At 34.4% G+C, this 14,262-nt stretch overlaps 1 protein-coding gene across 1 annotated transcript in view; it reads right to left on the reverse strand.

Annotated features, from left to right (window-relative positions):
- AADACL2 (arylacetamide deacetylase like 2) overlaps nucleotides 1-2,908 on the reverse strand; it is a 28,409-nt gene extending 25,501 nt beyond the window's left edge. Inside the window, exons 1-2 of the mRNA XM_059165238.1 lie at nucleotides 2,771-2,908; nucleotides 486-708 (exon numbers count right to left, since the gene is read on the reverse strand). Of these exons, the coding sequence (XP_059021221.1) occupies nucleotides 486-708; nucleotides 2,771-2,908 (361 nt within the window). The remainder of the gene's footprint in view (nucleotides 1-485; nucleotides 709-2,770) is intronic.
- Nucleotides 2,909-14,262: the final 11,354 nt, after the last annotated feature.

Below are 14,262 nucleotides of genomic sequence, written 5' to 3' on the forward strand. Positions count from 1 at the left end.
GTCTATTTTGTGATTTCTTTTACGAATTAAGACTAGGTATCATTCTAAGCTTTATCACTGTTAGCGTTATTGTTATAGTGACTACGAACTTGAGCTTGTAGCCACCAACAACCTATGACTCTGATTTACCATTTAAAACTTCTGCATTGCCTCAATACTTCTGTTTCTGAGTATATTTTGATCCCAAAGAAAACAAGTTATACGAATTGATTCATTCATATCCTACTTTCATTTGATATGAATTCATTCACTGTAAAAGCTGAAAAGAAAATGTTTAGCAAAACCAAACCAAACAAAAACAAAAATAATGATCTCCATGATATTTTTTGCCAAACACATGTCTGTGGTTATCTCTCTACTAGATATCTAATATTTATAGCTACACTTACACCTATTACACTTATAAGTATGCATATTTATATTAAATAGTTCTTATATCAAAACTATATAGCCAGTTATAATTTTCTCTTATATGAGGAACTTACTGAAACTTCCAAGACAAAAACCACCACCATGAATATAGATTACAGCTCGTCTTGGGGTTTCTGACTTGCTCTTTGGCAAGTACAAACGTACTGGAATGCCAACAAATTCTGTATCCATCACTGTGACATACTCATCGGAAACTGGTTGGGTATAGTCCAGCCTCAGTATCATGGAAATAAACTTTTCATATTTTATGATACCTATAGTCTCAAGACACATAGCCTGTAAAAGTAAAACAAAATTTAACATTTTCATTTTTATCATCAAATGCATAGAAAGAGAAAATCTTAAAAACACAAGCAAAATAAACAAATGATGTTTTGTAACAATTATTTCCAATAATATTGCATAGATCTTAGTTTGTAACCTTGTTGAAAATCTCAAGTATTCTGTATTTCAGATTAGTAACTGTGTTATTCAATAGCTGTCAGTTTACCACATTTTTTATGTCTGTCCTAATTATTTCTTAATTATAAATTCTTATCTGAAAAATGTCCGTGTCTTATACCACCTTTTCTTTTTGTTTTGTAGGCATGCTGTCGTATTTTTCTTTTTTATGGTTCACTTTATTTAATCCAAATTTTTAAATGTTGTCTTGTGACCCACCATTAATTATTTAATTGCCCTGATTTTCAACTCCAAATAGATTTAAGTCTTTCACTGCCCCCCACCATCCCCATGCCCCAAATCCCTGTTTGATATCACTGAAGAAAATTCTCTGGTATTTCTGACAACTTTTCTAGGATCTTTGTGACATTGCAAAGGACAGTTTACTCAAAAGAAGAACCTTAAAAATTACATGGTCAATAAATAATACATTAAACAGCTTTTATTCCTACAATTATTTCCAAGAGTTTGAGGTACTACAGGGTCTTAAAGAGCATCTAACGCCTATACTTTAACAACGAGGAAGCATGCAGAAGCTCTTAAATTGCAACCAGGAAATGTCAAAGTCAAATCTGCACCCATTTCTGTAGACCAGCCTCTTAGATTATCACTTACTGACTATAATACTGGAAGCAAATTACTCTCTACTTCAATTTTTAAATCTTCATAATAATAATAATAATAATAAAATCCCTCGGCGGGTTGTTGTAGAATTTAAGTGAGTTAGACTTTTAATGTACATAGAAGAGTGTCTAATGCATGTATGTATTCCATAAAGCTTGTCTTATTTAAGTATTCTTCACTAATAAAAATTCTTAAGTAATTTCATGCTAATTGAATATAATCAGGTAAGGTCTCCCTTAAACCAAGTTCTTGGTAAATGGGTAAATTACACGAATTTTTCACTTACTGAATTGAATTTGAAAAGATTTTTGGCAGATTGCCTTGTTTCTCATTTCTCAGGTATTTTCTGTTTCTGAGCAAATTCTTAAGTATATTTTGAACAGTAACAAAAGTGCCGCTTTAGACATTATTTTGTGCTCTTTTACCACATGTGATCTGAAATCCACAAAGCAATCCTGAAAAGTGTTTATAATTAGTAACCCCATTTTCCAAGTATAAAAAAAGGTACAATGAAGGGTTAAGGAAATTTTCCAAGGTGGGACATGCTCTTCTACTAAACTCTACCAAACTTTCCAATCTAACATGTGATAGACATAACAATGCATTTTATTTATCAAGTTTTCTTCCTCAAGAACTTTAATTTTCACTTCCCTTTCATATGTTAAAGAATTAATTTTTCTTCCTAATATCTCAACTTTGATTTACAAAATTCAGCACTGGGAAGAATTAAACTGTTTTCCTTAAAACATCCAATGACTGTTAATTTTACCAGCATTAATCTTTAAGGTGAATACATGGATGCTTTTCTTACTGTCCGCTGGACGAATTACCAGGGGACAGCCTCTCCCTCTGATACCACACATTACTTTCTCTTCTCTAATCATTCATTGTTGCCATTGTCTCCTTCACCTTCTTATTGCTTCTGTTATCAAAGAACGTCTCTGGGAGCCTCTTGGTTTGGCAGAAAGAGTATGAGCTTTGAAATGAGGTATATGAGGGCTCAAATTCTGAAGTTGTCTCTTTCTTGCTGCATAAGCTCCTCTGAACTTCTTTTCCCCCCTCTATAAAGTGATACAAATAATCAAAAGAAAGTGGGATGCATGGAGGTACATATTATAGAAAGCCTATGTATTCTAAAAGCTAAAAAATGCTAGTGTCTAACCATATCTGCCCTTTACCAAGGAGCTATTTTTGCTCAATTCATAATCAACCCTACATATTTCAAGTCAACAAGGCATTCCAATATCCAGAAGAAAAAAAATGTGAATCTTACCATAAATGTGCCAGTTTTAGCAGATATATCTATGGCTGTTACTTTCCAGTATTCTTCAATGTTGCTGGGTATGGGGGTATATATACAAAAGGCAAAGAGAGCACAAAGCAGCCCCAAACAGAAAGCTTTGAATGCCATGATACCCCTTTCTCTGGCCTCTTCACGGCGTTGAGATTAAAACATTTCCACAAATACTGACTAGTAAGTAGCAGAACAACTGCAGACTGGGAACCCTTTCAGGTAATATATGATCATCTTACCAGTGTGAAGCTAATTTTTAATTCAAAAGTTATTGCATCAGTTGACTTATGCAATCGACTCATCAGGTGACTCTTTTTTTAAATACGCAGATTCAGAGAAAGATATTGTAGCACAACAGTTCATGCCTATCTGATAATAAATGAATTAATAATTCCCACAGTGTTTCTTCACCCTGCCATACTGTCCTCATCCTAAAGCAATTTGGCATGAAATTGGAGCCTACATGAGAGCTCTTAAGGCACCACAAAGTAAAATTTTGTACAAAGAGGCTTTACAAAAAATTAGCTGATATTTAGTAAAAATGCAGGCTTATGCAACTAGCATGGATTACTCTATTAATAAATCTCACTTGTGGTGAACTGAAATTTGGGCCAAAAGATAAGGCGTGCAGCAACTTGTCCATACGCCATTATTCATCAAGCTGGAACTCTTAACAGACTGAAGGACCACAAGGCTCACTGTAAGTACCTTAGGAAACACTTTTAAAAAAAAAATGATTACACAGCGACTTTGTTCTTATGGTTAAATGGTAAATCTTTAAAACCAGTCTATACCAAGTAGCCTAGTGTGGCAATATCAAGTGTAGATATTAGACTTCTGCTTGCTGCGACCTGAGAGAGTCCCTGTCCATAAAGCTGATCATTTTGATGTTCTTTAGAGATGCAGGGAACTGGAGATTTTCTGCCTGGCATGTCAGGACCTAGGAAATAAAAGAACAGTCACAAATCAATAAACCTGTAATTCTCAAGCTCATTGCCAGAGATTGGTACTTAAAGAAAGTAATTTTTAGTGACAGAATTCAATTCAATCAGACGTCTAGTATAAGTCTATATTAGGCCTCTTGAAAGCCTAAGGATTAACTCCAAAGTCTATCCTAAATTGTATTACTAAAATGTTTATTTTTATTCACTTACATCGCAGTCTTCCCTGAATCTTTCAGGGTGTATTTTAGTAATATCATTTGTTATTAAACTGTTGCAAGTTAAAGAGGCACTAATAACAGTGCACATAAACTGGAACTGTCCTGGACAAACTGATACTAACAGACTTACCCTAATCATATAACTCTTTTATCAAATTTAATTTGCATGCCTGCCTTTCCTAGTGGACTATAAGATATCACACATTTTGTTTGTTTGTTTTTGAAACCTCTAAGTGCTCAGTGCTCTGCAGTTAAAGGTGCTAAATGCATATTTTGAATAACTAATGGATAGCCAAGTTAACTGATTAAGTAATGGTTAAGGATATTAGTAAGTGGGAAATCTTAAATCTCAAATCCACCATGAAGTTTGAGAACTAAAATAAGGAGTGGTCATTGATGACAAATACTGAGAGAAAAACAGAATTAAGATAGTTTCTGTCTTCACATTGCATCTCTCTCTCTCTCTCTCTCACACACACACACACACACACAGAGAGAGAGAGAGAGAGAGAGAGAGAGAAAGGGACTGGAAAGAAAGAGAAATGTTATCGGACTGCAGTTGTGTGAAGATGAATGCCCTAATCAGAAGTGTTTAGGAAACGTCAAGTTAACATATGCCAAGAAGTTTAGAGAAAGTATTTGGAATATTTTGAATGCCAGATACCATGTGGCTGACATATTTGGAAACATAAGCAGAAGTATCTGATGTAATGACTGAATTTCTCTAATCAGATCATAGCAGTTTGCCTAACACGTGTTAAGAAATCACAAAATATTACCTGTCACTTTTGTCATTATTACTAATAGTAGTATTTTCAGCATTATTGCTGGGATCAAAGGAGAAAGGAAACTTAAGAGTAAGGAATCCTTCATGACAATGCCGGTCCACATAGTGAGGTTTGAGGGGGACATTAGATCTCTGACTGGAGTCAAAACATCTGAAGTTAGGTTCAGCCGTAGGTTTAGGAAGATCTCCAACTTTGATAATTTTTCATGTCCTTTGGGTCACCATTGTTAAGCACAGAAGGAAGACAGATCAGATACATGACATGAAAAAGGAATAAAACTGATACCGTCTTCTCTCAGACTCAATGACTGTGGGTCTTTTCTTATTTTACAGAGCTGTCAACAGCATTGCTTTATGTCTACCTTACTAAATGGGAGAAAGGTGAAGCTTTTGTGCACACCACAGTTTGGTTTGCCAGTTTGGGGCATGGTTTGTTTGGCCTTTTGTGTACACCACAGCTTTGGTTTTGACATAGTTTGGCCTTTTGCTTGTGAGGTTTTAAAACACCCTAGACTCATTTCAGAGCAATGTTTATTTATTTTCCCCACAGGTTTCCACCTGATATCACACGATATCATTATCAATTGACTAATATCTATAGACTCTTGTATGCCCCTTCCCACACATCAATTCTATCCAGATCAGACAACCTCAAACATTTTTATATTTTTCCATTCCCTTCAAGATAAAATCCAAATTTCTCAGTAGTGCAATGTATCTTTCCAGTCATCTTCAGAGTCTCTCCTTTGACCCTACAATCCAGATCAACTTCAACTGCTGGAGGTTACCCTATAGCAAAAAGCCATATAAGCCCTCTGGACCTTTCTTCATATCTCTTTTCCTAGAATGAGCTCCTCAAGTTCTCTGATCCTACCTGCTTATCAAATACTCTTCCTGTTTTTAATTTCCAGCCCAACCACTTCTGCATTGCTTTTTGTGATTCCCGATATAGTAGGTGGATCAATTTCCCTTTCTTTACACCCTCCTACAGAAGTATTGACTTTCGCCATTGTTCCAGTAAGACAAACATAGTGAGCATAAATCTTGATCCCTTAATGGTATGTGTGTACAAATATTTCTTTAACTCTTATAATGGACTGAATGTTTGTTTTCTCCCCAAATTCATCTGTTGAGAGTTTAATGATCTAAGTGACTGTGTTAGGAAGTGAGCTCTGGGGAAGTGATTAGGGCATGAGAGTGGAGACCTCATGAGTGGGATGGTGCCCTTGAAAAAGAAACCTCAGATGGCTCCTTTGCCCCTTCTGCCATATGAGGATACAGCAAAGAGATGGCTGTCTGTGAACCGAGAGAAGGCCCTCACCATACAACAAATCTGATGAACCTTGATCTTAAACTTTCCCGAATCCAGTGTTTGTTGTTTAAGCTACTCAGTCTATAGTTTTTTGTTTTTTGTTTTAATAGCAGATTAAGTCAAACCCCAAACAACATTAACATTAACGCATTATGCCAGTTAGGTATTACAATAAAACACAAATAAATCAGCAGCAAGACAAGGATCCTATTTTCACTGTTAGTGCCCAGCATTGTACCTGAAGTTCTAGGTAGCACTATCAGAAAAGACATGACAATAAAAGTCATCCAGATTGGAAAGGAAGAGACAAAACTATCTTCATTTGCAATTGGCATGATCTGATGTATAGAAAACCCAATAAGCCCACAAGATAGATACCAAAGCTAATAAAGTAATTCAGCAAAATTGCAGACTATAAGACCAAAATATAAAATAAAGTTGGTTTCTGTTCACTACCAATTATAATCTGAAAAGGAAGTTAAGAAAGTAATTCTATTTACCATAGCAACTAAAAAACTTTTATACTTAGAAATAAATCTAACCAAGGAGGTAAAATACTTGCATGCTGAAAACTACAAAATATTGCTGAAAGAAATTAAAGAAGACATAAAAAAATTGAAAGACGTCACATGCTTATAGATAGGAAAACTTAATATTGTGAAGATCTCAGTACTACCCAAAGTAATCTATAGATTTAATGCAATTCCCATCAAAATTCCAACAGCCTTTTCCACAAAAATGGAAAAGCCAAAGTTTCAATTTCTCTGGAATTACAAGGGGCTCCAAATAGCCAGAACAATCTTGAAAAATAATAAAGTAGTTCCAAATTTCCTATCTGGGGCCAGCAGAAGTTACAACAGAAGTTTTCAGAAAATTTCTGAAAACAAGCCATCTATTTTTTAACACTTTATAAAAACTGAAGCAGGAACTCTGTGGTATTAGGAGAAAATATCTGAACTGTCTCTATAAGTAAAAAAAAAAAAATTTTTAATGGTCATAAAAGATGGTAAAGAAGAAAATTATTCAGGTTCAAGGCTCATACAAAGTAACTATACAACACAGGCAAGAAAATTAAAATAGAAGAAATGGAAAAAATAAACAAAAGCCACTGACATTAAAAAATGCAATATGGAAAGGAATAAAATTTTTAAACATCAAAAAGAAAAGAAGAGATAAATGGTATTCAAGAGAAACTGACAAATATTAAATATAGGAAAAAAAGACAAATGTGGGCAATTGCGGTCATTTAAAAAAATTAAAACAAGGTAACAAAAATATGTTAAAAATTGGGGAGGGTATGTGCTTTAGTGAGTGCTGTGAAGTGTGTAAACCTGGTGATTCACAGACCTGTCCCCCTGGGGATAAAAATATATGTTTATAAAAAATAAAAAATTATAAAAAATAAAAAATTATAATCGAAGAAACTTTTCTTAAAAAATTGAAAACACATATTTAAAGATTGCTCTGTGTACCTAAAATATTGAATCAGAATAATCAGCAGAAGACATATTCTTATAAATTACTATACTGTAAAGAACAAAGGAAAAGAAATTATATGTTTAGGCTAAAAGTCATTTGGCTTATGAGGGAAATAATTAGATTATTTTCAGTATTTAATAGTCATTATTTATGTCAAAAGAAAATATAATACATATATAACATACTTAATGAAAGTAATTTGAGTAAATAATGTAATATCCAGATATATTACATTATATCTCAATATATAATAACTCAATGTATTGGGCCAAGAGTGCTTTCTAAGGAATCTTGTAGAGAATGAGATTCATAAAACCAAAATTAATAGAAAGAAAACATAAATACTGGTTAACGTGATGAAATATATTGTTATTATAGAATTAAAGTTCAGTGGGCATTACTATCTAACAGTGTAGATAAAGTGTAACCAGATAAAATGAAGAAAAGAAAGAGCAAAAATACAAAAGTAACTTTTTAGTAATCAAAATTAGTGATGATGGTGTTCATGTTGTTATCTAAGACTGCTCAATTTGTAAGGTGAGTAAAAACAAAGAAATTATAAGATGTTCTTATTCTCTCATATACATGTTTCCCTAAATACTTAGATTCTTGGATTGTCAGTGTGGAAAAAAGAGATGAGATATAAAAGAGATTATGTAAAAACCCTGTGGTCTTGAATTTGGGCTGGGAATATCAGAATGAAAATATTATCAAGAATATGTGAAGTGTGTAAACCTGGTGATTCACAGACCTGGGGATAAAAATATATGTATATAAAAAATATATGTTTATAAAAAATAAAAAATTAAAAAAAAAAAAAAAAAAAAAAAAAAAAAAAAAAAGAATATCAAGCATTACTTCTTCTTTAAAATTGGGTATTTGTATAAAATTCCTACTTTTGTCCAGTGAAGAAACCTAGTGCTCAGACTGTGGTACTGAAATATCACCACCATTATAATAAATCAGATATTAAAGGAAAACCAGGGATTTGCATAAATGACTGGTGCCAGATTTTTTTCAGGGACTATGTAAGGTGAGTCTGGAAAATATTGACAAACCAGACTGCACAGAAGATCTCAATGACTTTCAGAGTCATATCAAGAGGTCTGAAAGGAGCTTCCACTGGCCCAGAATGGGACTATAGAACTACTTTAATAAGAAATTAATCAGGGCTCTTGTGTGGCTCAGTTGATTAAGTATCCAACTCTTGATTTCTGCTCAGGTCATGATCTCAGGGTGGTGAGATCAAGCCCGTCATTGGGCTCGGTGCTGGCATGGAGCCTGCTTGACATTCCGTCACTCCTCCCTTGCCACTCCCCCACAGTTGCTCATGTGTGTGTTCTCTCTAAAATAAATAAATAAATAACGAAAGAAATAATAAAATAGGCTTGAATTCTCAAGTCTGTACTGATATATTATTTCTTAACCAATCAGTTATATTCTGAAGATAATCAGGAATTAGTTCCTTAACTTGAAAAGTGGAATTAAATAAAAGAAAATAATAAACATTTTATTTTGTCTTTCTTATATGAAGTATGCCATTATTTAACTAAATGATATGTGAGGGTAACCATCTTGTATAAAATTTTCCAGGTAATATATAAAAGAAAAATTATCAAATTAAAATGTTATTTTGCAATCTCTATTGCATTAATGAATCTGTATTTACAGCCTCAATGGCTTTTAACCCAACGTAAAGTGACAAATGTGTGATTCATGATCAAATAAAGTCCCATCATGTATATTGTTGCCAAACAGATTGAACCTATGTCTGATCAAACTTCTGGATGCCAAATGGTAATTCACAGGAAGCACAGAGGACAGAGGAGTATGGTAAACTGCAAAGAAATGTGCAATCAGCAAAATCTTGATTTTAGGAAACCCTGCAGGCCCAGATCTTCAGCATGAATTATGAAGAAAGTGTATTAGAGATTAAAGGAAATTTTAAAGACATACCATGTTTAAATAGTGACGGAATAAACTAGAGTTTCAGGGATTCACAGTTGGGTGATAATAATATACAAAAATGCAGTGAAGTTATTACTACAAAATTCAGGACAATGGTTCTATTTGGAAAGAGAGGAAAGCTGTGATTTAATTTTGGCACAGGATGAGTACATGGATGACTTGGCAAAGTTGTATTTCTTAACCAGTGTGGTGGATAACATGACTCTTCAGAGTATCATATTTCATTAGCTATGCACTCATTTAGTACATTTATTATCTTTATGTTTGACTTTACAGTAAAAAGTTATTTTTAAATAACATAGTCTGATATCATATACAAAAGTTAACTCAAAAACCTAAATGTAAAACCTAAAACTATTAAACTAGAAGAAAACATAGTGGAAAAGCCTTAGGACATTGGATTTGGCAATGATTTCTTAGATATATACACCATAAGCACCCTCAGTGAAAACAAAATAGACAAATGGGAATACTTCAAACTTAAAAATACCAGGGAATCAATGGAGACAGTCAACAGAGTGAAAAGGCAAACAATCAAATGGGGAAAAAAAATTGCAAATCATATATCCGATAAGAGGTTAATATCTAGAATATATAAAGAACTTCTACAACTTAGCAACAAAAAACAACCTTGAAACACCAGGGTGACCAGTCAGTTAAGTGTCTGTCCTGGGGTTCTGGGATTGAGCCCTACATTGACCTCCCTGACTGGCAGGGAGCCTGCTTCTCCCTCTGCTTCTTCTCCTATCCTCCGGCTTGTGCACACACACACTCTCTCTCTCTCACTCTCTTTAATAAATAAATAAAATCTTTAAAACAAACAAAGAACTTCATTAAAAATTTGGCAAAGAACTCAAATAAAGAATTCTCCAAATAAGATACACAAATGGCCAAAAAGCACATGAAAAGATGTTCAACATCACTATTCATAAGACAAATGCCAATCAAAACGACAGTGAGATATCACCTTACACCCTTAGGATGGTTACTCTACAGAAAAGCAAAAAGTAATAAGTGTTTGTGAGGATGTGAAGAAACTAGAACTGCTGTAAATTTAAGATGGTGAAACCATTGTGGATAATAGTATGAAGATTACTCACAAAATTAAAAGGTAGAAGCAACCCAGATGTCCAACAATAGATAAATGGATAATGAAAATATCATATATACAATACTTGAATATTATTCACCTTTTATTTTTTTTTTTTTTTTTTTTTTTTTTTAAACATTTTATTTATTTATTTCACCTTTTAAAAAGAAGGAAATCCTGTCACATGCTACAACATGGACGTAACTTAAAGACATTATGCTAAACAAAATAAGTCAGTCACAGAACAAATTTTGCAAGATTGTACTCATATGGAGTATCTAAGACAGTGAAAATCATAGAAACAGAAAGTAGAAAGCTATTACTAAGGGCTGAGGAAAGGGAAAAGGATATTAGTATTTAGTTGGTATAGAATTTCACTGCTGCAAAAGAAAACAGTTCTAGTGCTCTATTGCACAATAGTGTAAAGATATTTAACACTACTACTTACACTTAAAAATGGTTAAGATAAGAAATTTAAATTTCTTTTTTTTACCACATTTGAAAAAATGGGAAATAGTTCTCACGAATATAACCACAATAAAAGTTGATTTAATACAGCTTCAAAATAAGGATGCCTGGGCAGCTCAGTCACCCACTTAAGCATCTGACCCTTGATTTTGGCTGAGCTCATGATCTCGGGGTCGTGAGATCAAGCTGTGTGTCAGACTCCACAATGGGTATGGATCCTACTAAGGTTCTCTCTCTCCTTCTGCCCCTGCCACACTCTCCTCATGCTTGCAAGTGCTCTCTCTCTCTCAAAAAAAACAAAAACAAAAACAAAAACAAAAAACAGCTAGTTAGCTATCTAGCTACATAGATAGATATAAATATAGATGTCTTCAAAATAAAATAAATATAGCTTGATAGGATTGTTAAATGTCTATCCATATATTGGTCACAAAAATCAAATGTAAAATATAGTATGAAAATATTAGCATTCACTATAAGACAAAGATATTTCAAGAAATTACTAACTAAGCTGGCATGGCTATATTGTAACTATTAATCAAAATAGGCTCAAGGCAAAAATCATTTCTATACATAAAATCACTAAATAATAATAAATTTTAGGCACTTAGAGGACAGATCAATTCCATACTCTAACAAGCTAGCCTCAAAATAGGAAAGAAAAACACAGAAACAAACTAAAAAAAATTGACAAATTTATTGTTATTTAACAGAATTTTAATACATCTTTCCTATAATTAAGGGATCAAGTTGAGAAAAGTCTCAGAAAAAATGTGGAAGATTTACAGAGGACACAAATAAGCTCAAGCTAATGGTATAGGTAGACTGTTTCATTCAACAATTAAAGAATATGTATTCTTTTGTAGTGTATATAGACACGTATACAAATTGATCACATGCTATGCAATAACCCTAATCTCAAGAAATTTTATAGGATTATAACATACAGACCATATTCTCAGAACACATCACAATTAGGTTAAAAATTTAACAAAAGGATCTCTAAACAACTCAGATATCAAATAAGACTCAAATGAAATAGAAAATATCTATGAGACTGATGCCCTACCTACTGCATTAACGAGGTACCTGAAATATAAAATATTTAGAACTAAGACGATATTGACAGCTATAGAATGCCTTTCAAACAACAGGGGAAAATGAAAAAAAAATCTTAAAACTTATGAGTTATATATATATATATATATATATATATATATATATATATATGGTAAACTCTCCCTTTTTCCTGGTCACTAACCATTAAGGCAATAAATAAACAACTATAAAGAGACAATCTATGCATATGAATGTACATGCATGTGCATTTGGATATGCTTTTTTCTCTTTATTTTAGCAGCAAATTCTACTGAGAAAGAGTCATAAAAATGTATCAAAGAACAGTTGAGTATTTCTTAATAAGTGAATTGAGGGGCGCCTGGGTGGCTCAGGGGTTGGGCCACCGCCTTCAGCTTGGGTCATAGTCTCAGGGTCCTGGGATCAAGTCTCCCTTAAGGCTCTTGGCTCGGTGGGGAGCCTGCTTCCCCCCTCTCTCTCTGCCTGCCTCTCTGCCTGCTTGTGACCTCTCTGTCAAATAAATAAATAAAATCTTAAAAAAAAAAAAAGAAGTGAATTGAAACCATAATATGTGCTTCTCTGGTGTTTGTTTTGGGAGGGTAAGAGGTAGCACCCTCCTGGCAGACAGAAATCAGGTATGTGAAAGATTTTTGGTTAGGTTGCCTAATTATAAATGCCAGCTAAGGATACTGAGAGAGATAGGGACTGAAGACAAAGACAGGCTTCATAAGCCAAATAGAGGAGTTCAAGCTTATCCTGAGGGAACTGGGGAAACACTCCATGCTATATAAGGTGATCCTATGTTCCTCTTGCTTGATAGCATCATGACTTATTTCCCTTCACCTTCACAATTACCTCGCTTTGTACAATAAATTATTTGGTCACCCATTTACAGAGGTGTTCAGGGTAAACACAAGCTAGACCTGGTACATAGGGGAAAGGTATTAGAAGAAACACCCAAACTTACCCACAGAAGATCTGATGACACAGAACTGAGTGTGATGCACACCTCAGCAAGTAAGACAATTACTTTCCTGTTGCTTCATAAACTTGAGACCAGAAGCAGAAATTCACAAACTAAACCTCCAAAGTCATGACCTTTCTTTTAAAAAAAGAATTGTATTTACTTATTTGACCGAGAAAGAGAGAGAGAGCACAAGCAGGGGGAGCAGCAGGCAGAGGGAGAGGGAGAAGCAGACTTCCCGCTGACAGGAAGCCCGATGTGGAGCTCAATTCCAGGACCCTGAGATCATGACCTGAGCCAAGGGCAGATGCCTAACTAAGCCACCCAGGTACCCCAAGGCATGAACTTTTACTTGGAACTATAGAACTATACCTGGAAATTTTCACAAGGAGGAGAAACAATGAAAGCTAAAGCCAGATGAGAAAAAAATTCTCTGAAGACCTGATATTTAAGGAAAAATGTTTTAGATTTCTTTCCAAATCAGCATGACTGCACATAAACTTTGTTCAAACTGAAAGCCTGATTTATGGTCATAAGCTTTGTGTATTTGCTTTGTAAATGAGTAACCTGAACAAAATCATCATGTCCTTAAGATATCGATCAATGCTCCAACTCCCTGCATTCCTTGATGTTAAAACTCATGATTTCTATCTATAGGTTTATATAAATTCTTTTGAACTTTTATAAAATGTACAAACTGTGCATTCTCTATAAAAACTGTTCATTCTTTGGAACAATTTCTTCCTTGTGAAGTCATATTTCCTGGGCAACTGTCCTAACTGGTTCAGAGAAAACTCTCTTTTACAGATTCTAAAAAGTTTGTTCATTTTGCAACAACAAGCCCATCAGAAAGCAAAGTGGCAACAGTTTGTGCCAATAGGAAAAATGCTCCTACCCACTCAGTCTGGAATGAGGAGAGGTCTGCTCTATGCCTTTCTCCACAACTGGCATAGGCTGCCTGAGAGACCAGAATAGCGTCCAGGCACTCCATAGGCTGAGCCCTGGGGAGCTGCAAAGTTGAACTCCACAGGCATCTCCTGTCCCACTTTCTGCAGCCCCTTCCCCAGTCACCTTCAAAGGTCTGAAACCCCCCTGTGGCCACTCCTTCTCAGATCTTCCCTTCCCTGCTGGGTTCACATGCTACCTAACTCACCTAACTCACCT

The sequence above is a fragment of the Mustela lutreola genome, chromosome 2 (genome assembly GCF_030435805.1).
Source record: "Mustela lutreola isolate mMusLut2 chromosome 2, mMusLut2.pri, whole genome shotgun sequence".
NCBI classification, from domain to species: Eukaryota; Metazoa; Chordata; class Mammalia; order Carnivora; family Mustelidae; genus Mustela; species Mustela lutreola.